Here is a 26,497-nt window from a genome sequence, read left to right on the forward strand (position 1 = left end):
TGAGCAACCCCCTGCATACCTCCATCCACACCCTCTCACCACCCTCCCCACCTCCACCACAAAGATAAAGACCCCCCGTGTAGCCTTAACAGGCTGTTGGGGCAAGTGCTGTTAGCGAGCACCTATGAAGGCCGGCACGGCACACGAGGGGGTGGGTGGTCAACACCACGCCCGGCCGCCTTTGTCTCCCTAGTGGCGATGTGTACACATCGCACCAGGTACTTATTTGAGGCTGAGTCGACCTAGGGGAGGCCCGGGAGCGGTTCAGATAAGCGTCACTGGTGTTCGTAGCGCAGCGCGCTAACCGCTACACCACCGCTCCCCACCTTCACCACACACACACGCACACACACACGTACACACACACGTACACACACACACACGTACACACACACGTACACACACACGTACACACACGTACACACACACATGTACACACACACGTACACACACACACGTACACACACACACACGTACACACACACTCCTCACCAAAGCCCCCACACACACACACGTACACACACACGTACACACACACGCTTTCTCACCTACCAACACCCCTCATCCCCCCACCACTTCCACCCCGCCACCTCCACAAATACAAAGATCCCCCGTATAGTCTCAACAGACTGTTGGGGCAAGTGCTGTTAGCGAGTAGCGCCTGTGAAGGCGAGGGGTTCGGTGGCCCAGTGGCGATGTTTACACACCGCACCAGGAACTCATTTGAGGCCGAGTCGACTTAGGGGAGGCCTCATCCACCACCACCAAAGCTGTGTAGAGAGCGCGCTGCCCTCCCCTTCCACGTTGGCCAGACATCTCGGACGAGGTCGGAGTAACCCCAAACTCTACCCCCCCCCGCACCCTGCTGCCACACAACCTGCCGATCAACTAACTTGTGGTGCATTCACACACCCTCTCCGCTCGCAATATCCTCACCTCCATCCTCACCTCCATCCTCACCTCCACCCTCACCTCCATCCTCACCTCCATCCTCACCACCCACACACCTCCATCCTCACCTCCACCCTCACCTCCACCCTCACCTCCATCCTCACCTCCATCCTCACCTCCCACACACCTCCATCCTCACCTCCATCCTCACTTCCATCCTCACCTCCATCCTCACCTCCATCCTCCATCCTCACCTCCATCCTCACCTCCATCCTCACCTCCATCCTCACCTCCATCCTCACCACCCACACACCTCCATCCTCACCTCCATCCTCACCTCCATCCTCACCTCCATCCTCCACCCTCACCTCCATCCTCACCTCCGTCCTCACCTCCTTCCTCACCTCCATCCTCACCTCCATCCTCACCACCCACACACCTCCATCCTCACCTCCACCCTCACCTCCACCCTCACCTCCACCCTCACCTCCATCCTCACCTCCATCCTCACCTCCTTCATCACCTCCATCCTCACCTCCATCCTCACCACCCACACACCTCCATCCTCACCTCCACCCTCACCTCCACCCTCACCTCCACCCTCACCTCCATCCTCACCTCCATCCTCACCTCCTTCATCACCTCCATCCTCACCTCCATCCTCACCTCCACCCTCACCTCCGTCCTCACCTCCGTCCTCACCTCCTTCCTCACCTCCTTCATCACCTCCATCCTCACCTCCACCCTCACCACCCACACACCTCCATCCTCACCTCCATCCTCACCTCCATCCTCACCTCCATCCTCACCTCCACCCTCACCTCCATCCTCACCTCCATCCTCACCTCCATCCTCACCTCCACCCTCACCTCCATCCTCACCTCCATCCTCACCTCCATCCTCACCTCCATCCTCACCACCCACTCACCTCCATCCTCACCACCCACACACCTCCATCCTCACCTCCATCCTCACCACCCACACACCTCCATCCTCACCTCCATCCTCACCTCCATCCTCACCTCCACCCTCACCTCCATCCTCACCTCCATCCTCACCTCCTTTCTCACCTCCATCCTCACCTCCATCCTCACCTCCATCCTCACCTCTATCCTCCACCCTCACCTCCATCCTCACCTCCGTCCTCACCTCCTTCCTCACCTCCATCCTCACCTCCATCCTCACCACCCACACACCTCCATCCTCACCTCCACCCTCACCTCCACCCTCACCTCCACCCTCACCTCCATCCTCACCTCCATCCTTACCTCCTTCATCACCTCCATCCTCACCTCCATCCTCACCACCCACACACCTCCATCCTCACCTCCACCCTCACCTCCACCCTCACCTCCACCCTCACCTCCATCCTCACCTCCATCCTCACCTCCTTCATCACCTCCATCCTCACCTCCATCCTCACCTCCACCCTCACCTCCGTCCTCACCTCCGTCCTCACCTCCTTCCTCACCTCCTTCATCACCTCCATCCTCACCTCCACCCTCACCACCCACACACCTCCATCCTCACCTCCATCCTCACCTCCATCCTCACCTCCATCCTCACCTCCACCCTCACCTCCATCCTCACCTCCATCCTCACCTCCATCCTCACCTCCACCCTCACCTCCATCCTCACCTCCATCCTCACCTCCATCCTCACCTCCATCCTCACCACCCACTCACCTCCATCCTCACCACCCACACACCTCCATCCTCACCTCCATCCTCACCACCCACACACCTCCATCCTCACCTCCATCCTCACCTCCATCCTCACCTCCACCCTCACCTCCATCCTCACCTCCATCCTCACCTCCTTTCTCACCTCCACCCTCACCTCCTTCCTCACCTCCATCCTCACCTCCATCCTCACCTCCATCCTCACCTCCATCCTCATCTCCATCCTCACCTCCATCCTCACCACCCACACACCTCCTCCCCACGCCCTCACCCACCTCATTCCTCCTCATCCCACCTCATTCCTCCTCATCCCAACTCATTCCTCCTCATCCCACCTCATTCCTCCTCATCCCAACTCATTCCTCCTCATCCCACCTCATTCCTCCTCATCCCAACTCATTCCTCCTCATCCCACCTCATTCCTTCTCATCCCACCTCATTCCTCGCCTCGATCCAACCTCTGCCCCCATCCAAGAAGCCGTTTGAGGGCTGCACAGCAGTGGATTCTTGACTCCGTCTGTGCGGAGCTTTGAGTGTCACCAACTTCACCCTTCTCTTTTCGATTTAAAGCTTTCGTGACTGCAGGGATTCATCTTATTGGTTCTTTCGGTAAAGTCACGGTTGCTTGCGTTGTGGCCGAAACGTCATGAGAATTATTTTATTATGTTTTATTTTTATTACTTTATTATTTCCCTTCTACGTGACTTTACCGAAAAAACCAAGAAGATTCACCCTTCTCTTTTACTCTCTCTCTCTTTTTCAATTGTAACCAGGTCATGCCCCACTGAGCTGTCTAGATCTTTGTGAGGAGCGGCCTGGCCACTAAATGAGAGCTCGGCCAAGTGGCTAATCGTCAACATCGCGTGGGAATTCATAGCGGCAGCCAAACTCTCTCTCAGCGCACGTTTCTTGACGCGGAGAGAGAGAGACCGGAGGAGCCGGAGAATAATCCACGCAAACTACAAATACACGGCAGGCGTCGGAGTCGAACCCGCGGACCTCCTGTGCACCGGGCGAGGGAGTGAACATCTCGCCAGCGTGCTGCTGCTGCCGTTTTCTCCGGGTTCTCTGATTTCCCCGCACGCTTTTTTGAGCAAATCTTCTCGCGAGAACATCTCAGTGGTGGCAGGACCCTCGCGCCAAACGAGTCTTGAGACTCGGTGAGGTTTCCCCGGGTAAATAAAGGACATCACCCCCCCTCTCTCCACCATGCCCCCCCCCTCTCTCCACCATGCCCCCCCCCCCCTCTCCCCACCATGCCCCCCCCTCTCCCCACCATGCCCCCCCCTCTCCCCACCATGCCCCCCCTCTCACCACCATGCCCCCCCCCTCTCTCCCCACCATGCTCCCCCCTCTCCCCACCATGCCCCCCCCTCTCTCCCCACCATGCCCCCCCCCTCTCTCCCCACCATGCCCTCCCCCTCTCTCCCCGCCATGCCCCCCCTCTCTCTCCACCATGCCCCCCCCTCTCTCCCCACCATGCCCCCCCTCTCTCCCCGCCATGCCCCCCCTCTCTCTCCACCATGCCCCCCCCTCTCTCCCCGCCATGCCCCCCCCCTCTCTCCCCACCATGCCCCCCCCCTCTCCCCACCATGCCCACCCCCACCCACCCTTCTCCAACTCCCGTGGCTCCTGCTGTGGGTGTGGGAGAGGGATCGGGGGTGGGGGGGGGTTCAAGGGGAGAAGGAGGAGGGTGGAGGGAGAGGAGAGGAGGACGAGGTGGGAGGAGGGAGGGGAGGGGGTGGCGGGAGAGGGGAGCGGAGGGGACTGCGGGGGCGCGATGGAAGGAGGAGGAAGGGGGGGGTTAGGGAGGGGCTGGGGGAGGGGGGACTGGGGGGAGGGAGGGGCTGGGGGAGGGAGGGGCTGGGGGGTGTTAGGGAGGGGCTGGGGGAGGGAGGGGCTGGGGTAGGGAGGGACTGGGGGAGGGGGGACTGGGGGGAAGGCGGGGCTGGGGGAGGGGGAGGGAGGGGCTGGGGGAGGGAGGGAGGGGCTGGGGGAGGGAGGGGGGACTAGGGGGAAGGAGGGGCTGGGGGGAGGGAGGGGCTGGGGGAGGGAGGAGGGGGGGATGCAACTCCCTCGTTAGCTAAAAATGCCAGGTTGTCATGGCAACTGGGAGCCGCCCAGCCGCAGCAACTGGGATAGAAAGAGAAAGGCAACACGAGAGCTGGCACCTCGTCATCATCCTCCTCACCCTCCTCAGTCACCCCTCCCCCCTATTCACACCTGATGTCCTCTCTCCTCATCCTCGGCGTTGTATTATCTGTTGCTATTTGTGCGTTGCTCTCCTTCATCCTTATCCCCTCTCCCCTCCTCTCTCCTCACCATCTCCCTCCCCTCCTCACCACCCCCCTCCTCACCACTTCCCTCCCCTCCTTACCAGCTCACCAATTCCCTCCCCTCCTCACCAGCTCCCTCCCCACCTCCCCCCCCCTACTCACCAACTCCCTGCCCTCCTCACCACCCCTTCCTCTCCTCTCCATCTCCCTCCCCTCCTCACCACCTCCTTCCTCAACCCCTTTCCCCCCCACCAACCCCCCTCCTCTCCTCACCAGCTCCCTCACCGCCTCACCCCCCCCCCCCTCACCAGCTCCCTCCTCTCATCACCAGCTCCCTCACCGCCTCACCAGCTCCCTCACCTCCTCATCAGCTCCCTCCTCTCCTCACCAGCTCCCTCACCGCCTCACCCCCCCCCTCCTCACCAGCTCCCTCCTCTCCTCACCAGCTCCCTCCTCTCCTCACCAGCTCCCTCACCGCCTCACCAGCTCCCTCACCGCCTCACCAGCTCCCTCCCCACCTCACCCCACCCCTCCTCACCACCACAACAACAACAACAGGAGAGAGAGAGAGAGAGTCTGCCGTGCTCCAGCTGTCTGCGCCTCAGGTGTAGATGAGGCGAGGGCGGCGAGCTGACGGCGCGCTGGGGATGGGGTGCGGTTGTCGTGGTTGTTGTGGTTTTGGTTGTCGTGGTTGTTGTGATTGTTGTGGTTGTCGTGGTTGTCGTGGCTCTGTGGTGGCGGCGGCGGCAGCGACGATGGTTGCAGTGGTGACAGCGGGAGGTGGCAGTATGGCAGTGGTTGTGGTGGTGATGGTGCCGATGGAGGTGTAGGCAGTGGCCACCATGGTGGTGGTGACGGTGGTGGTGGTGGTTGTGATGGTGGTGGTATTTGTGGTGGTTGTGATGGTGCCGATGGTGGTGTAGGCAGGGGCCACCATGGTGGTGGTGACGGTGGTGGTGGTGACGGTGGTGGTGGTGACGGTGGTGTTGGTGACGGTGGTGGTGGCATGTAGCGGTGAGTGCACAGCGCTACGAATCCGGCAACCACCCGAGTTGGAATCCCGCTCATGGCCAACACCAGTGACGATTATCTGAACCGGTCCTGGGCCTCCCCTAGGTTGACTCAGCCTCAACTGAGCACCTGGTGTGGTTTGTAAAAATCGCCACTAGGGAGACAAAGGCGGCCGGGCGTGGTGCTTGCCACCCACCTTCTCGGGTGTCGTGTCGGCCTTCATATGTGCTCGCAAACAGCACTTGCCCCTACAGTCTGTTAAGGCTACACGGGGCATCTTTGTCTTCAGTGGTGGTTGCGACGTTTGTGTTGATAGTGGCATTGATGGTGGTGGTGGTGATGGCATCTGGGTCCGTGCCATGACCTTCTGCCAACGAGACTTGGACACTTCACGTAGCACCAGCGTGCACCTAGCCGGGCACAAACGCCTTGGTGACGTCACCGTGTGGCGAACGGCGTTTATTGGTTTTGGCGGTGGCGGTAGTTGTGTTGGTGGTGGTGGTGTCCATGAGCAGGGGGGAGGAGGAGAGGCTTGAAGATAACATAAGGGTAGAGGAAATGAGATAAGTTGGCAGAAGAGGAGAGATGACATGGGATAAGAAGAGATGAGATAGAATGCGATTGCAAATATGCGCAGAGGGGGTCGGAGACGTACGGATGAGAGGAGATGGAAGGAGAAGATAGATCAGGTTGGACAGGTGATGATGATGATGATGATAAAAGTATAGCTAAGACGAGAACACCCGTTGTAATAATTGCAATCCCTTTGTTTATCCACTGCTGGATGCAGGCCGCCCTACGCTCTGTTGGTCATTGTTGGTTGTTTGACCCGACGTCACGCTGCCTAGCGCAGATGCGTGAAGGTGATAATGGTGCCCCAAGCACCTGGTTCAGACACCGAACTTGGCCCGTGGTGGTTTCACATCGCAGCGTGCTGCTGACCACTCCAACGCGGCGAGATGAGAATGTAGGAGATGAGGTGGCGGGAGACGAGGGGGGTGACATGGGGATGAGTTGCGAGGAGATGGGACGAGAGTGCTGGACATCAAGATGTGAGATGATACGATACCGTCAAACGAGAATAAGATGATTACCTATTGTGTCAGGAGATGGGGACAGAGAAGATGACAGGAGATGATAGGACGTGACATCGGAGGAGTTGATAAGGGGAGACGTGCGCAGATGGCATCGGGACGGACGCATATATCTGGTGAGGATGGATGTGTTGCGTCGAAGGAGATCGTGAGAGGTGGCAACGGCTTTGGGGGAGAGAGGGCCTCGTTCAGCAGTGGAGTGATCATGGCCGGTGATTTGCGTTCGTTGAGATAAGGTGAGGGAAGAAGAGGAGATGGAACCAGAAGAGAGAGAAAGACGGACGGTAGCAACGAGAGGATGACATTATGTACCACCCTGAGGTGCATGTCCCACCACGGTGCCTTGCGTATTATCACGTGTGTGTGTGCACGTGTGTGTGTGCACGTGTGTGTGTGCACGTGTGTGTGTGCACGTGTGTGTGCACGTGTGTGTGTGCACGTGTGTGTGTGCACGTGTGTGTGTGTGTGTGCACGTGTGTGTGTGCACGTGTGTGTGTACAATGGGCAGCGGTAGTGTAGCGGTTAGCGCTACGCTGCGCTACGAACCCGGCAACCCGAGTTCGATTCCCGCTCACGGCCAACACCGGTGACGATTATTTGAACCGGTCATGGGCCTCTCCTACGTCGACTCAGCCTCAAATTAGTACCTGGTTCGGTGTGTAAACGTCGCCACTAGAGAGACAAAGGCGGTAGGGCGTGGTGCTGGTCACCCACCTCATCGTGTGCCGTTCCGGCCTTCATAGGTGCTCGCTAATAGCACTTGCCCCAACAGTCTGTTAAGGCTATACCGGGAGATCTTTGTTTTTATCTTTGTGCGTGTGTGTACACGTGTGTGTGTGTGCGTGTGTACACACGTGTGTACACACGTGTGTACACACGTGTGTACACACGTGTGTATACACGTGTGTGTGCGTGTGTACACGTGTGTGTGCGTACACGTGTGTGTGCGTACACGTGTGTGTGCGTACACGTGTGTGTGCGTACACGTGTGTGTGCGTACACGTGTGTGTGCGTACACGTGTGCGTACGCGTGTGTACACGTGTGTGTGTGCGTGTGTACACGTGTGTGTGTGCGCGTGCGTGTGTACACGTGTGTGTGTGCGCGTGCGTGTGTACACGTGTGTGTGTGTGTGCCCGTGCGTTGTGTGTATGGGATGGGGTTGAGCAGTAGCGCTGCGCTTAGCGCACTGCGCTCCGAACCCGGCGACTCGAGTTCGCTTCCAGCTCACGGCCAACATCGGTGACAAATATCCGTGTCGACTCCTGAGGCCTCCCCTCCGTCGACTCACCCTCAAACGAGTACTTTCTGCGGTGTCTAAAAATCAGATCCGGGGGGAGACAAATACGGTCGGGCGTTTGTGCCAGCCACACCACCCGCTTGTGCGTCATAGGTGCTCGCTAAGAGCACTTGCCCCAACAACCTATATGGTGTGTAGGCTACACGGGGGATCTTTGTCTGTTGTGTGTGTGCGCGCGCAAATTGATCGGTCCGTGTGCACGCACGTGCGCGCGCACGCGGTGGCTTCGGTGCACGCGCGCGCGAGCGCCAACACAATGCATTACGTCACACCCCGCTCTCCCTTCTTCCCTCCTTCCCCCAGGCTACCCTCCCCCTCACCCACCACCCCCTCCCCTCCTCGTCTCCCTCCCCTTCCAGTCTTCCTCCCCATCCCACACCTCACACACACATCCCCTCCCATCACGGCCAAACCTCCATTCGCCCCTCTCTCCCCTGGTGGTAGCGGCAAAGGCAGCTTGAGAGAGAGAGAGAGTGCTGCTTTAATGTGTGCTTCCAGTGTCAATCATCATCATCATGTCCATCAGCACACCAATCATCATGTCCATCAGCACACCAATAATTATCATGTCCATCAGCACACCAATCATCATGTCCATCAGCACACCCAATTATCATGTCCATCAACCCACCAATCATCATGTCAATAAGCACACCTATCATAATGTCCATCATGTCTATCAGCACACCAATCACCATGTTCATCAGCACACCAATCGTCATCATGTCCATCAACACACCAATAATTATCATGTCCATCAGCATACCAATCATGTGCATCAGCATACCAATCATGTGCATCAGCATATCAATCATCATCATCATGTCCATTAGCACACCAGTCATTAACAAAATGCCACAGTAATTATCACAGTTCATAAAGGTCGTAATTATCTTTTTTTACTCAACATATTCGTCAATAACACTGTGGCGTTAAAATGAAAAATATGTAAAAGGTAACGTTTCGGGCAGTCGACCATATTCATAGCACATTCGTCATTGTTATCATCAGCTCTGTTCACTTATACCACCATATCAATGAACATTAATTCATTCCATTTATTTTCATGATCATTTCCAACTGCAATGGTGAACAAAACTATAAAAATATCAACCCCCAAAACTACCGTAATAATATAGCTGACCGTTATCACTATCCCTAACCATCATTAATTCCACAACCACCTCACCCTCTTCTTGCTCGCCATCATCATATTTGGTTGTCCATCATCATCGATACCAATACCACCCATCATCGCTTCTGCCACAACACCCACCAACACCACCATCATAATTTCCAATACCACAACCATACCACTGTCATCGCCATCATTACTTCCACCAACTCTCCTTACCATCATCACCTCCACCACCACCATAATTAATTCCACCACCACCACCACCACCTTCGTCACCACTTCCACCACAACCACCCGCCACCATCATCATCACTCTCACCACCACCGTCATCACTTCCACAACCACCACCTTCATCAGTATCACTCCAACCACAACCAGAACCGCCATCATCACCTCCGCCACCATCGCACCCTTTCTTTGTCAAAACATCTCGGAATTTGTTTGAAGACGTTGGGGTTAAAGGTCATCGTCAGGTGCCTGTGTGTGTGTTGCCAGCCCCCCCCCTCCAACCCAACCCCCCTCCTCCCCCCAACAGCGACAGCAGCGGTAGCGCATGATTCCCTTATCATTGGTAATGCGTAAATCACGTTTGTGAGCGAATCGAGCGTGGGGGGGGGGGCTCTGGGGAGAGGGATGGCGAGGGGGCGGGGCTGTGTGGGGGTATAGGGGGGCGTGGGAGGGGGGGGCCTGTGGGGAGAGGGATGGCGAGGGGGAGGGGCTGCGTGGGGGGTAGGGGGTGTGGAGAGAGGGGATGTGGGGAGAGGGGGTATAGGGGGAAGGGGCTGTGGGGAGAGGAGTGGCGAGGGGGAGGGGCCTGTGTGGAGAGGGGTGGCGAGGGGGAGGGGCTGTGTGGGGGTATAGGGGGGCGTGGGAGGGGGGGCTGTGGGGAGAGGGATGGCGAGGGGGAGGGGCTGCGTGGGGGGTAGGGGGTGTGGAGGGAGGGGCTGTGGGGAGAGGGGGTATAGGGGGAAGGGGCTGTGGGGAGAGGAGTGGCGAGGGGGAGGGGCTGTGTGGAGGGGCTGTGGGGAGAGGGGTGGCGAGGGGCTGTATGGGGGATAGAGGTAGTGGGGGGGAGGGGCTGTGGGCAGAGGGGTGGCGAGCGGGAGGGGCTGTGTGCGGGAGGGTTTGTGGGCGGGGGGTGCTGGAAGGGAGTCGCTATAGGGGGGAGAGTGGTGGTGGTGTGGAGGGGAGGGGAGGGGGTTGTGGGGGAGGGGAGGGGGAGCGAGGAGCGGGGTGCGGGGGAGTGGAGCGTCGTCACAGCCCCGGAGGTCACCCCGCCCCCCCGCCACCCCCCCACCCCCTCCCCTCAATTCCCATTTCACGACCCAACCCTACCACGCCCAGGTTTAACCCTCGGCTCACCACACACACCACACACACACCACACTACCTTACACACCGCCGCGACACTATCCCTGATGCCATCCTACCACGTCAGCCACAACGCTACCCACAATGCGGTCCGAGGGCCGGCCACAACAGTGACCACCTTTGTCACAGTGTCCGACTCCAGACCACCACAACACCACCACCAACAACCGCTAGCTCACTCAACCACAACGCTTATCTCGTCACGATCTCGACCACAGCACCAATGGCACCACCGCATTATTCAGTCACAACACCTGCCTCGGCCAGCCACAACACTCGCATGACTCTCGGCCTCGTTAGCCACAACGCTTGAACAGCCACAACCCTACCTCAACAACCTTTCCACAACAGAATCATACACCACCACAACCCTGCTGCATTACTAAGCCTGCACCATTATCATTACGCTACCCTAACCTCACCCCTCCCCGCAACACGAACTTACCTCATCAACCACAATGGGACCCTGCTCCATGTGATCTAAATTGGCCTTCCTCTCCGTCAATGCAAATGACTGTCTCAATCTTTAGCTCTTTTTTGCATCGCGCACTTTCAGGCGCGCCTCTGCGGCCGCCTGGAACGCTCTCCCCTTCCGATATTAGGAAGCCGCTGGGAGCAGTGGGCTTTTAAATCATCGCCGAGGTTGACAAACTCATTTATTGAGAAATGCTCTTTGTGTTTGGTTTGTTGTCCTTCCGCCCGCACCTCCGATTAGTACGGTTGGCTACGTACGGTGCGAAAGAAGTTTAACACGCATACGAAATCAGCTGAAGCTTGCTGCAATCACGTGACTTCTGTGACCACCCCCACTCTGAATCGCTCCCTGCCTCCGCCTCCTGTGAAAACAGACGCTGCTCTATGGATCCTCTTCCCCTATAGCCTCGTCTTTCCTGACCCTTTGCTCCCGTTTCTCCTTTTCCATCAATTTCCTCTGATTTCCCATTCTCTCTGTTGTCTCTTCCCGTTCCCTTCTCAGTTTCCAATCTTGGTATCATTGACTCTACTCCCCTTTCTGCGCTGTTGCCATGGGTACAGAGTTGCCAGTCGGATAAAAATGAGGTTTTTTTTACCTCATTCAACTAAAATGCCGCCCAGCTTACTCCGTGAACCAGGGATGGCTTGAAGGGATCTCAGACGTAGCTCTATGATAGTCACTTCTGCGGGCCGTGAGATTTCCGAATGGATTCTGTGTCTCTTGAGGTGACGCGGAGAGTGCAAATAGTCAACACGATAGATGTAGTGAGATGTAGAGGATTTGAGTTCGTGCTGGTATAACAAGCAGCACCAGTGTTGTGTTTATGAATCCAGCCTCTCTGGATCTGCTTGGTTTGTTTATGTTGAGTGTCACCCACGGCCCCTCACCCCCCCTCAGCACCTCAACTTCTCACCCCATCACCCCCTCAACCCCACACCCCTCTCAGCCCCTCAGCCCTCAGCACATCACCCACCCCCTCAGCGCCTCACCCCCTCACCTCCTTACCCCTCACCTCCTCACCTACTCACCCCCTCAGCACCTCACCTCACTCCATAACCCCCTCAACCCCAAACCCCTCTCAGTCCCTCACACCTCAGCCCCTCACCTCCTTACCCCTCACCTCCTCACCTCACCCCCCTCAGCCGCACACCTCTTCAGACCCTCAGACCCTCACCCACTCACCCCCTCACCCACTCACCCTATCACCTCCTCAGCACCTCACCCGCTCACCCCCCCCCCCCCATCATCGCCTCACCTCCTCACACTCACCCCCCCTCCCCCGCCTCGCCTCCTCACACTCCCCACGCAGTCACGAGCCTCTCCTCTCTCCCCGTCTCGATTTAAGGAAACCCAAGCTCCGGGAGCCGCTGCTCTGCCGCGAGGCGCCGTGAGCCGCGCGGCTCGAGTTGCGCGCGGGATTTGAATAATTCAGCGACGTAAGGCGAAGCGAAACGACTCCCCCCCACCACCACCACCACCCCCACCACCACCCCCACCACCACCCCCACCACCACCACCATTACCACCCCCACCACCACCACCACCCCCACCACCACCACCACCCCCACCACCACCACCACCCCAACCACCACCATCACCCCCACCACCACCACCACCCCCCACCGCCACCGCCACCCCCCACCACCACAACCACCCCCACCCCCACCACCACCACCCCCACCACAACCACCACCACGCCTCGCTCGCCTGCTCCCCCCACCACCGCCTTCCCCGCATCGAGATGTCCCTCGAAGAAGTAGACAACTCTCCGCCGTGTTTCTAGGTTGTGCCGCTTGTTGATCGGCGCGATGTCCGACGTTTCGCTCCGCGCGCCGGGAGCGCCCGCAGGAGCTGTGGCCATCGGAATCAGAATGTTTGTTCTTCGGACCGGGAGGAATCTGATGAGCAATGAAGCTCTTTTATCCACCGATGTCCACGGCTGGTGTAAAACACCTCCGAGTGAAAGCGTCCTCTTGATGTGCCACTGATTTCAAATCGGAAGCGAACGCAATTTTTCCGCTCGGTTTTCCGGTGCTGCTGCTACCGCCCCCTCCCCCGGAACGTCGGACATCGAGCCGGACCGCACACAGAGGCTCAACCGGAGAAAAAAACTCAGCGGACAGCGATAGAGCACAGCTGCTAAAGCCTACCCAGTAGCATGAATATACTGTTACTCTATCTGTACGTGTGACAGCCGTTCATCGATCCACTGCTGGATGAGGGCCTCCCCACATCGCCGTATGGGGTCGTGGTGGATGTTTGACCATACTTCACCACCACTGGCCACAGCTTAGCTTACGGCATCCATCAGTGACTTGTTCATCGGAAGCTCAACTTATTTGAAATCGAAATTTCTCTTAGAGTTTGTTTGGATAATTTAAGCATTTTTTTGGGGCATTTTCCTAAAAACGGTTATTGTGTTCCCCTTGTTGGCTACCACTGCCGTGACACACGGTATGATGTATGCCTTGTTTTACTGTAGCGTCCTCATAATTCCTGTCTGCGATAGTGTAGCGACCACTTGACGCCCTTCTCTTGAGATGGCACTTTATTGAAGACACGTTCACTTGACATCAGGCGGAGACCCCCACTGCAACAGCCCCGAGTCTCCCGCGAATCTCCCCCTTTTATACCGATACGAGGCCACGCCCCCCTTCCCGAACCTTCTCGCTGACTCTGGACGCTCGCTCCACCGGCAGACTCCACCGTCCTCTTCCGTCACCTGACCACGCTCCTTTCTCGGTCATTCCCTTAGCCACGAGTCGCCTTCGCACTCACAACTGATGCCCCTGTCATTACCTCCCCTGGCCACTAGTCCATTCGCACTGCAGGCCGACTCCCCTGTCATTACCTCCCCTGGCCACTAGTCCACTCAGAGCGCATGTGGGCTCTACTGTGATGACAATTGGATGTAATCTGTTACGTGTGGCTAATTGCCAGTTTACAACTTTCTGTCACCACAATTATGGCAGGAGCATATATTATCTGAAAAAAGAGCTGTTCATCGGTTTCCTCCAGTATAAATGTTCTGAGTCTGCTGCTGTAGCTGCCACTGATGATAAAGCATTATGACAACCACCACCACCTTCCAGATGATCATCTTTCTGGTGAATGTGGTGGAAATTATGATAATGATCATCATCACCATCATCACATTCATGATCATCACAAATGTTTGCCGTTGTAGTTTGGGTGGCAGGGTGGAGCTGTGGTAACACAGGTGCCTCATAGCAAGACTGACCTGGGTTCGATTCCTGACTTGGGACGCCTGCCTGTGTGGAGTTTGTTTGATCTCCCCCTGTTTTGCATGGGGTTTCCTCCGGGTTCTCTGGCTTCCTCTCAGAGCTAAACTCACACACACAGTGGAAATGGTATTGGCAAAACATTCAAATGCTGAAAACTTGAACCGGTAATGGATAACCATTGTAATGTATTAACCACCCCCCCCCACTCCACAAATCTGGCTATCGCCTGATGATGCTGGTTGTAATTACTGACGAAACGTCGTACTCGAATTGTAAATGTGGGCTTACTCTCCAACACACCGGTGTGCTGTACGAGCAAGGAATCGGCACGTCTTGCTTATGCGACAAACCTTTCTAATTGGCTGTGTCGGGTGGTGGCGGGTTTAATTACATATTCTTAGGTTTTTTCGGTAAAGTCACATAGGTAAAAAATTAAAATTAATAAAAGTAAAATAATAAAAAACATCACGACGTTTCGTAGGCAACACAAGCTTCTGTTGCCTCCAAAACGTCGTGATTTTTATTTTATTTTTATTATACTTTTATTAATTTTTTTTTTACCTACGTGACTTTACCGAAAGAACCTAAGTATATGAATCCTTGCAGTCACGAAAGCTTCAAATCTAGAATGGGTTTAATTACACATTTAGATTTATTCAATCTAACCCAAAATAACTCTATGGTGCTGATAATGTACTTGCAAATCACTCAATTGGGATCACACACATGGCAGCAACATCCCCCCACCCGCTAAGAAAACTTGACAGGAGTCTTGGGAGTCAATGAGGTTTCCCTGAGTAAAGAAGCGAAATAATAGAATAACAAGTACACTCGTCGTTGCAATGAGTGTGGCTGTGGTTATGCTGTTGCTGCTGTTACTGCCACAGCTGCTGCTGATGACCATGCAATGTATGGTTGGTAGTGGTCACGAGGATTGTAGCTGCGGTTATGATGCTGCTGCTGCTGTTACTGCCACAGCTGCTGCTGATGACCATGCAATGTATGGTTGGTAGTGGTCACGAGGATTGTAGCTGCGGTTATGATGCTGCTGCTGCTGTTACTGCCACAGCTGCTGCTGATGACCATGCAATGTATGGTTGGTAGTGGTCACAAGGATTGTAGCTGCGGTTATGATGCTACTGCTGCTGTTACTGCCACAGCTGCTGCTGATGACCATGCAATGTATGGTTGGTAGTGGTCACGAGGATTGTAGCTGCGGTTATGATGCTACTGCTGCTGTTACTGCCACAGCTGCTGCTGATGACCATGCAATGTATGGTTGGTAGTGGTCACGAGGATTGTAGCTGCGGTTATGATGCTACTGCTGCTGTTACTGCCACAGCTGCTGCTGATGACCATGCAATGTATGGTTGGTAGTGGTCACGAGGATTGTAGCTGCGGTTATGATGCTACTGCTGCTGTTACTGCCACAGCTGCTGCTGATGACCATGCAATGTATGGTTGGTAGTGGTCACGAGGATTGTAGCTGCGGTTATGATGCTACTGCTGTTACTGCCACAGCTGCTGCTGATGACCATGATATTTTTGGTTGGCAACGGTCACAAGGATTGTAGCTGCGGTTACGCTATTGCAGTTACTGCTGCCACTGCTGTCGCTGCTACCACGGCAGCGAGTGTAGTGTGACCGGCCTGGGCCTCCATCGCTCTGTTCCCGCACAACATCTCCCCGGTCGCTGTGTCTGCGTGCGTGCGTGAGTGCGTGTGTGTGTGCGACACGGCCCCTGGATGAGCCTCCGCGTTCCTGTGATGGTTTAATTCCGTCCCGTTTGGCCGCGATCAGCGATGGCCCCCTCGCCCTGGGCGTCTCTGTCACCCGCCCGCCGGACCGCCGGCTTGCCGCCCTCCAGCCAGCGACGGATCAAATTGAAGCAGCCCCGCTCCCCGTGTATCCTGTTGCAGGGGCCGATTGCACATCCAGGAGTTCGACTGCCCACCCCACATAGGCAGACGCGCGCGTATGCGCGCCAGCCTGCTAATTCTCCTCCCTTATCTCATCGCATCTCCCCCTCTTCTGTTTTGAACTCACCCTGTCCGTCTCCTCTCACCTCTTTCCCGGACTCCCGTTTCACCTCTGTGCTCTCTCCCTGTGCTGTTCTCTCGACTCCTCGTCGCTACTCTTTTCTCTCACCTCTTTCCTCTCCACCTGCCCCTCTGCTCTCCTCTCTCTCTCTCTCCCTGGGCATGCCCCCTCTCAACTGGTGCCTCCTCTCGTCTTACCTCTTCATCGCCGTTCCCCTTCCCCACCTCCTCTCCACTCCAGTCTTCCTTCTTCTTTCCTCTCACCTATAACTGCCCCTCCCATCTCACCTCTTCTCTCCTCTTTACACTGACCATGCGCCCCCCCCCCCCTTGCCTTCCCATAATCCCACCTCCAAAGATGGACTGCTGGGGCAAGTGCTGTTAGAGAGCGCCTATCGGGGCTGATATGCTCACACACGTACAGGTACACGTGCAGACAGACACACGTGGTTTAGAAACAACAACAACAACAGCTGACACTTATGACAGCTATGGTGCCAGCCTAGATGCACTTTGACAATAACACTGAAAAACACAAAAACAACGATGGTAACGATTTTAATGATAATCACGATGATAGTAAAAATGAATTTAATTAATGGTGCCTATGGTGTTGCCCATGATCGTGCATCAAATTTCTGAAATAAAATAGAAATGTTGCTCTCACTAACCACTGCGCCTCCGCTCATTCCTCCCAACCCCCCTCCCCCGCATCCCTCACTGCGCCCCTCCAACCCCCCGGGGGACAGCCCCCACAGGGCCAACAGGGGGAGGCTGCCACACCGGGCGACGTCGGGCCCCCGGCTGCGATGGGGCTGGCCGCGGACTCCGTGGGGCCCTACAGCGTGCAGACGGAGCCCGTCGACCTCTCTATCAATAAGTCGAGCCGGAGTTCGCCCGCGGCCTCCACCACTGCCCGGCTCAACCACACCAAGGCCGGCCACACGTTACCGCCGCGGCCGCTGCCGCCGCCGCCGCCGTCGTCGTCGTCTCCGTCGGCGTTATCGCTGCTGTCCTCGTCCTCCTCCTCGTCGCCGTCGTCGGTGACGTGCCAGTCGCTGGCGCTGTCGGCGCTGCCCGGCACGGCCGCGGTGCTGGCCACGCCGACGGGAGCCGGCCTGGTGCGGGTGTTCCACGCGCGGCTCGCGGTTGGAGCCCACCCCCCCGTCGCGGTGGCGGTGGGGGGGTCGACGGCTCCACCGCCGCCTCCGCCGCCTCCTCCCGTCGGGGGGGGGTGCCGGTGCCGGCGGCGGGCCCGGCGCTCGGCGCGTGCCGCTCGTGGTGCAGCCCGTGCCCGTGGTGTACACCGCGGCCGTGCGCAGCCACCCCGGCGTGTCCATCGCCGTACCCGTCATAGAGGAGCACGCCGCACCACGGCAAGAAGGTGGGGGAGGACGAGGAGGAGGAGGGTGGTGAGGAGGGTGGTGAGGAGGGTTAGAGGTGGTGATGGTGAGGCAGAGGAGCCAGTGTGATCCATAATCGATGTTTGGGTTAGGCCACAATGATCTGGCCAAATTGTTGGAGTGAAACCCTCCACCACCCGACATAACCAAGTGGGCGAGTAATTTGGTGAAAGTAATTTACCGCTACTAGCGTGAAGTTTGCTTATAAAGACCTTTCAGATTTTTATTTTTATTTGGTCTTGCTACTTACAGAAGTATGTATGTATGTTGAACTTTTTCCGCTCTGTACGTAGCCTACCCTGCTCATTGGAGGTTCGATATGGCCAAATTGTTAGGTACCTTATGCTCCACACGGTCACACCTTGAGATCGTCAAACGCAGAACGTCTTGTTGGTTGCTAACACCGTCGTTTAGGATCAGGAGGGCCTTGAGTTCATGTGTTCCTTGTCTCTGGATGTCTAGCCTAGTCATGTTAGGACTGTCATGAGCCTGCGGGCCTATGTTGTGGGTAGTGCAGAATAATCCAATTCCAGTTACCAAGATTTCAATATACTGGGTGGCCCTAAAAGTCAGGACACATAGAGTTATTATATTTATTTCAACGCACCACGTAGGGTTATTTCGTTTACTTTAACAAACGTTTAAACTGACTTCCATTAAGATTCATGCATGATGCATGACATTCTGTTTTGAAAATTAATGTAGGCCTTTGTTTTTAAGATTACAGCTGTGCAATCTTAGAACGTTCATCAATTGCGTTTTGTAGTCTCGATTCATTCAGGATTCTTGGGTGAGTTTTGTCAACGCTGTCTGAATAGGAAGAAGAAGAAGAAAATACTTAAACAATATAAACTATTAAAATGTTTTGATGCCAGTTTTGAAACTAAATTAAATAACCTAAAAGAATATAAACTATTCAAATGTTTTCATGCCAGTGTTGAAACTAAATTAAATGGCCCGATGTGTCCCGACCTGTTTGGGCCCCCCTCTATAAACTCTTTGAATTTGTTAACTTTCATTTAATGTTTTTAATGCTCTGTGTGTGTACAATCCCAATTGAGCAATTTGGAGGTAACTTTTTTCAGCATTGGAATGTTGTTGGTGCATGATACCAGCAGTTAAGTCACATTGTAAGTTTGGGTTTAGCCACGGGAGAAAAGAAGAGAGCCCAGAGGAAACCCCATGCAGAACAGGGGGAGAGAACATCCAAACTCCACGCGCAGTCGGGAATCGAACCCAGGCCCTTCTTGCTGTGAGGCACGGGCGTTACCGCTACGCGATGAACCAGCGCGACCCGAGTTCGATTCCTGCTCACGGCCAACGCCAGTGACGATTTATCTGAACCGGTCCTGGGCCTCCCCTAGGTCGACTCAACCTCAAACGAGTCACCGGTGCGGTGCGTAATAGGTGCTCGCTCACAGTACCTGCCCCAACAGTCTGTAAAGACTCTACACGGGGAATCTCTGTCTTCTGTATGGAAGTTATATGCCGAGTTATATTCGCTACCGAGGCGTAACTCGCCCCCTCGTGCAGCGTCAGATGAATGACTTGGGTGCCATGTAGACTGCCGTATTCACGAGATTATGCGACGTTCCGGAAAGTACGACGCACTCAAAATTTCTGCCTGGTGTCACCAAATTTCTACAACTCTGAAAACAACAACAACAACAACAGACTGTTGGGACAAGTGCTGTTAGTGAGCACCGAGGAAGGCCGGCACGGCACACGAAGGGGTGGGTGACCAACACCACGCCCGGCCGCCTTTGTCTCCCCAGTGGCGATGTTTTTACACACCGCACCAGCTACTCGTTTGGAGGCTAAATCGGCATAGGGCAATCCAAGGAGCGGTTCAGATAATCGTCGTCACTGACGGTGATGGCCGTGAGTGGAAATCGAACTCGGGTCGCCGGGGTTCGTATCGCAGCGCGCTCACAGCTACGCCACCGCTCCCCACACACGCACACACAGACACAAGCACACACAGACAAACAAAGATCCCCCATATAGCCTCAATAGACTGTCGGGGCAAGTGGTGTTAGCGAGCACCTATGAAGGCCGCAACGGTACATGAGGGGGTGGGTGGCCAGCACCACGCCCGACCGCCTTTGTCTCCCTAGTGGCGATGTTTACACACCGCACCAGCTACTTATTTGAGGCTGAGTCGACCCAGGGGAGGCCCGGGACCGGTTCAGATAATCGTCACCGATGTTGGCCGTGAGCGGGAATCGAACCCGGGTCGCCGGGATTATACACAGACACACACGCACAGACACACACAGACACACACACAGACACACACACAGATACACACAGACACACACACAGATACACACACAGACACATCCACAAGCACACACAGACATACACACACAGACACACACACAAGCACACACAGACATACACACACATACACACACACAGACACACCCACAAGCACACACAGACACACACACAAGCACACACAGACATACACACACATACACACACACAGACAGACACACAGATACACACAGACACACCCACAGACACACACAGACACACACGCGTACGTTTATCGGATTCTAAGACTCACCCCCAACTTTTGCCTTGAAAATTCGGGTGGGGTGGGGGGAAGCGCGTCATCTAATCAGCACGTGTTGCGTGAATCCACTACTGGATGAGGGCCGTCCCTCATCCCACTCGAGGGGCACTTGGGGGATGGTTTGGCCATACCCCTCCACCACCACGCTGGTCAACGCGGGCTGCAGCTGCTGCTTGTGGTGGTAGGTTTTTTGGCAGACGGATGGATGCTGCTGCTCTGCCCTCTGCTGCCTGCCCGTGACTGCTGCGCACGTTGTCGATGCATGCACAGCGGTCAGGCAACGAAAATATAACGAGAGCAGAGCTATTTTTTTGTTCGAATTCTCTCCAAAAAATGTTTTATTTCAAGAGCGTAACGAGCATGGGGGGCAAGGCACCCCCTGCCTTGCCCCCCACTCCACCCCCCCCCCCTGGTGGCTAAAGCTACGAGCTGGGCCCCCCATGACACCCACCATGAGATTTGTTGTCAACAAGCAGTGTTAAAGAACAACGACGCTCGTTTAAAACGGAGCGCCCCGTACAGCGTTAAATGCTCGAGACCGTGAGCGTAACGATTTCGAGGAGGCAGAAGGAGCCGCGATATCGAAAGGCCTCCTCGGTGCGACCGTGCGAGACAAATCAAATACTGTGGGTGCACCACCCTGACCGATCGCCGCGCCGCCTGAGCTGATGATGGCGTAACTGCGCCACTGATTACGCCGCATTGCGTGCGAATAGGAGACGGTGGGCCCCTTCATAAAATCACGTGACGAGGCCAGGCCCCTTCAAGAGCCGCGCGGGTGGCTTCCGGAGCCGCAGTTTGCCGACCCACGCCGTGCGTCGTAGTCACAGCAACGAGTGATTCAACTCGGGATCACTGAGGCTGCCATCACTCCTCGTCGAGTAGAGGAGGGTGGGGGAGGGGGGGGGAACGACTCAGCAGGTGCCAGGAGGAGCAACCCGCGGACGAGCGAGAAGGCAGCAGCCGGAACCACGCGGCGATGAGCCGGCGCTGCCAGCAATTTGCCCGAGCTTCGCGGTCCTCCGTACGTTGAGCTGTTATCGGCCAATTAGTGAGTGCGTGCGAGGGGGAAACACTCTATTCCGTACAGGCGGAACGGGTGGAGTCCACAGTTCTAGCTGTACCCCCTCCTCCTGGCAGGGCCAGGGCACGGATTGTGCTCGACGCCCGCACGGGAAGGGAGTTTTACACCATCTGTGTGGTGAGCCACCAACCCTCGCTGCCTCCACAGTGCTGGATTGCAGGCCACGTGCGTAGCCATCACGACCACCAACATCCGGGCACTGATACAGGCTCACAGCTGCTAAGCTTTCGAGATCGCGCTTATTTCTGATGATTTAGGAGTAAGCAGGTGGTGATAACGAGCGCCTATTACGACTGTGAAGTTCGTCACACTGAGATGTCACCTTAGCAGGTTTTTGAATGTCGATGAATTTAAATTTAAAGACTGACGTTCCCCTCGGTTTAAAATGGAACCGCCCGATGGGTAGGTCGTTACCATTCACCTGTGTGGACGTGAGCACGTGGAATGTACCACTGTGGCCCAACAGTGGGTTGGTTTTGGAGGTGGTCATGTTGGTGATTGTAAATGTTGTGGATTTGTCTCTCCAACACACCGGTGTGCTGTACTGGTAACGAATCGGCACGTTCTGTTTACGTGACAAACCTTACTAATTGGCTGTGTCGGTTGGCGGCGGGTTTAACGACACATATTTACGCGATCTCATAAAAAAAAACTATACCTGTATGATGGATGATATTGGTCGCGAAAGCCTACGTGTTAAACTGATGTTGATGGATGACTGAATTTTGTGCCCGTGTCTCCTTGCCTCCCCGCGTCTCCCCTGTGTCTCTCTGTTTCTTCCCACGTCTCCCCTGTGTCTCTCTGTCTCTTCCCATGTCTCCCCCCCCGTCCCCGTCCCATTGTCTCAGAGGGTGCGGGAGCCGAGGCTGGGATCCGCGCCATCAAAAGCGAAAGTGGCAGTGAAGACGAGATGACGTCACTGGTGGCAGACGAGGCGCGCTCCTCTCTCTCGCAAGAGTACGGGTGGAGGGGGGGGGGGTCATGAGGGGCGGGGGTGAGGTCAGGGGGGGGTGTCAGAGAGGAAGGTCATGAGGGGCGGGGGGGAGGTCAGGCGGGGTCAGAGAGGAAGGTCATGAGGGGCGGGAGTGAGGTCAGGGGGGGTCAGAGAGGAAGGTCATGAGGGGCGTGGGTGAGGTCAGGGGGGGGTCAGAGAGGAAGGTCATGAGGGGCGGGGGGGAGGTCAGGGGGGGTCAGAGAGGAAGGTCATGAGGGGCGGGGGTGAGGTCAGGGGGGGGGTCAGAGAGGAAGGTCATGAGGGGCGGGGGGGAGGTCAGGGGGGGTCAGAGAGGAAGGTCATGAGGGGCAGGGGGGAGGTCGGGGGGGGTCAGAGAGGAAGGTCATGAGGGGCGGGGAGGAGGTCAGGGGGGGGGGTCAGAGAAGGTGGGGGTCAGACAGGGGTGTGGGGGGGGGCGGTCATGAGGGGCGGGGGGGAGGTCAGGGGGGGGGTCAGAGAGGAAGGTCATGAGGGGCGGGGGGGAGGTCAGGGGGGGTCAGAGAGGAAGGTCATGAGGGGCGGGGGGGAGGTCAGAGGAGGTGGGGGTCAGACAGGGGTGTGGGGGGGGGCAGTCATGAGGGGCGGGGGTGAGGTCAGGGGGGGTCAGAGAGGAAGGTCATGAGGGGCGGGGGGGGAGGTCAGGGGGGGTCAGAGTGGAAGGTCATGAGGGGCGGGGGGGGAGGTCAGGGGGGGTCAGAGTGGAAGGTCATGAGGGGCGGGGGGGAGGTCAGGGGGGGGGTCAGAGGAGGTGGGGGTTAGACAGGGGTATGGGCACGGTTGAGGAGGATGTGGGGTAGAGTCGGTTTGGGGTAGGGATGGTGAAAACAAAACTACGGATGGGAAATCGAAAGAAACGTCGATGTGTCGTCAGACGAGAAATGTTTGTGATGAAAACATCGATGGGCCCTCAAAGATCGGAAACTCAAACGTCAAAGCGTATTTTTTTCGATGCGGTGTTTTTTTATATTCACTATTTGCTGGAGAGAGCAACGTAAATGAGCGGAAGCCTTGTGCCTTACTGGAGAAAATAATGCATATTTAATAACAAAATAGCACAGAGTCTAATGTTTACAACGCTGTTACTGCAGAGTCAATACCCAGCCTACGTCTGCTTTCCAGAACACCCACACTAACCCTCTCTGCAGTGCGTATTCATCTATCCTGTATACAGCATCGACATCTATCAACCACGTCAGTAGAGTTTAACACGTAGGCTTTCACGACCAATATCCATTATACAGGTTTTCTTGGGTTAGATCGAGTAAATATATAAATATCTCGTTAATCCCGTCAATCAGTAAGGGTTGTCACGTGAACAGAACGTGGCCGATTCGTCACTACTACAACACACCGGTGTTTTGGAGAGCCAAGCCACCACATTACAATCTGAGTACGACGTTTTGCTATTAATTACAACCAGCATCATCTATTTGAGGAACGACACAGGTGGACTTCTACACAAATCTGACTGTCGCCTGATGAAGCTGGTTGTAATTATTGGCGAAACGTCGTAGTCAGATTGTAAACGTTGTGGATTTGCTCTCCAACACACCGGTTAGTGCTGTACTAGTGACGAATTGGCATGTTCTGTTTACGTGACAACCCTTACTAGTTGGCTGTGTCGGGTGGTGGTGGGTTAACAACACTTTTATATTTATGCGATCCAACCCAAACAAAACGTGTATGATGGGTGTCAGTAGAGCGACCAATTTGTCTTTTTATTTTAGATAAAAATTCAGGTGGCCGTCAGGTGGTGGGATGTTGTTTTATATATTTTGGTGTTTACTTGCCTCCTTGCAATGAGTTTCGGAATTTTAATTGTTTTCCAAAATGTTCAAGGACACATCTCGATTTGTTTTCTTCTTTAGATATCGTTCGTTGTAATTTAAGGCGTCGTCCTGCCACGTTTTGCCAATTTTGCCGGGAAAATCAAATTTTTTGGCAGAAAAAAAAGTGACAACGTGGATGTCATTTCCTGTGACATCTTCCTGTCGACTCTATATATATTTTAGTTTTCCGGATCGTCCAAAATCTAATGTAATTGTGTATTATCGAGCGCCTTCAACTCACGGCGCTTGACATAGCTTGCCAAACGGTGACAGAGTAGAATGATTTAGATGGCGGCGGCGTGCTACAAGGAGTGAGGAATGAGTGACAGCGATAGAGGGTTACCTAGGGATCACGAAAGGCCAGGGGAGGGACAGGAAGGAGTGGAGGGGCGAGGCTTTAAGAGAGGAACAGAGGGAGGTTAAGGAGGGGATAGCTTAATGTACAGGAGCAGTGTTGAGTCTATGGGTAGTGTTGAGTCTGTGCGCAGTGTTGAGTCTATGGGCAGTGTTGAGTCTATGGGTAGTGTTGAGTCTATGGTGCAGTGTTGAGTCTGTGGGCAGTGTTGAGTCTATGGGCAGTGTTGAGTCTATGGGCAGTGTTGAGTCTATGGGCAGTGTTGAGTCTATGGGTAGTGTTGAGTCTATGGGTAGTGTTGAGTCTATGGGCAGTGTTGAGTCTATGGGCAGTGTTGAGTCTATGGGTAGTGTTGAGTCTATGGGTAGTGTTGAGTCTATGGGCAGTGTTGAGTCTATGGGCAGTGTTGAGTCTATGGGCAGTGTTGAGTCTATGGGTAGTGTTGAGTCTATGGGTAGTGTTGAGTCTATGGGCAGTGTTGAGTCTATGGGCAGTGTTGAGTCTATGGGTAGTGTTGAGTCTGTGGGCAGTGTTGAGTCTATGGGCAGTGTTGAGTCTATGGGCAGTGTTGAGTCTATGGGCAGTGTTGAGTCTATGGGTAGTGTTGAGTCTATGGGTAGTGTTGAGTCTATGGGCAGTGTTGAGTATATGGGCAGTGCTGAGTGTATGATGCAGTGTTGAGTCTATGCGCAGTGTTGAGTCTGTGCGCAGTGTTGAATCTATGGGCAGTGTTGAGTCTGTGGGCAGTGTTGAATCTATGGGCAGTGTTGAGTCTGTGGGCAGTGTTGAGTCTATGGGCAGTGTTGAATCTATGGGCAGTGTTGAGTCTGTGGGCAGTGTTGAGTCTATGGGCAGTGTTGAGTCTTTGGGCAGTGTTGAATCTATGGGCAGTATTTAGTCTATGGGGAGTGTTTAGTCTATGGGCAGTGTTGAGTCTATGGGCAGTTTTGAGTCTATGGGCGGTGTTGAGTCTATGGGCAGTGTTGAATCTATGGGCAGTGTTCAGTCTATGGGCAGTGTTGAATCTATGGGCAGTGTTTAGTCTATTGGCAGTGTTGAGTTTATGGGCGGTGTTCAGTCTATGGGCAGTGTTGAATCTATGGGCAGTGTTGAATCTATGGGCAGTGTTGAATCTATGGGCAGTGTTTAGTCTATTGGCAGTGTTGAGTCTGTGCGCAGTGTTGAGTCTATGGGGCAGTGTTGAATCTATGGGCAGTGTTTAGTCTATCGGCAGTGTTGAGTCTATGGGCGGTGTTGAGTCTATGGGCAGTGTTGAATCTATGGGCGGTGTTGAGTCTATGGGCAGTGTTGAGTCTATGGGCAGTGTTGAGTCTATGGGCAGTGTTGAGTCTATGGGCAGTGTTGAGTCTATGGGCAGTGTTGAGTCTATGGGCAGTGTTGAGTCTATGGGCAGTGCTGCTCAATGTAGAGGGAGAGTTGATTCCAGTGGATCCATTTAGATTTTTCCGTACCTTAATTTGTCTATATAAGGTCTCTGAACATAATTTGTCCAAGCCAAATATTGTTATGATAAATGTATTTGATTGTATGTTGTCTTCTGCAGTGCAGTTGTTTCGGCTCTGATTTTGTACTTGCTTGATGCATTTGCGCTTTATGCTATTGCTTTTGTAATTTTAGTGAGCTAGGCCCAAAAACTACGAATTAAACTATTTTTATTGAACCAGGCAATGCCCACTGAGATATACAGCTCTTTTTCAGTAGCCACCTGG

The 26,497-nt window shown here is 55.0% G+C and overlaps 1 protein-coding gene across 1 annotated transcript in view; it reads left to right on the plus strand.

Annotated features, from left to right (window-relative positions):
- LOC144724010 (uncharacterized) overlaps positions 1-26,497 on the plus strand; it is a 94,643-nt gene that overhangs the window by 59,610 nt on the left and 8,536 nt on the right. Inside the window, 3 exon segments of the mRNA XM_078602833.1 lie at positions 17,271-17,639; positions 17,641-17,905; positions 22,438-22,546. Coding sequence (XP_078458959.1) covers positions 17,271-17,639; positions 17,641-17,905; positions 22,438-22,546 — 743 coding nt within the window.

Source organism: Lampetra planeri, chromosome 19, assembly GCF_965212315.1.
Source record: "Lampetra planeri chromosome 19, kcLamPlan1.2.h2, whole genome shotgun sequence".
Lineage (NCBI taxonomy): Eukaryota > Metazoa > Chordata > Hyperoartia > Petromyzontiformes > Petromyzontidae > Lampetra > Lampetra planeri.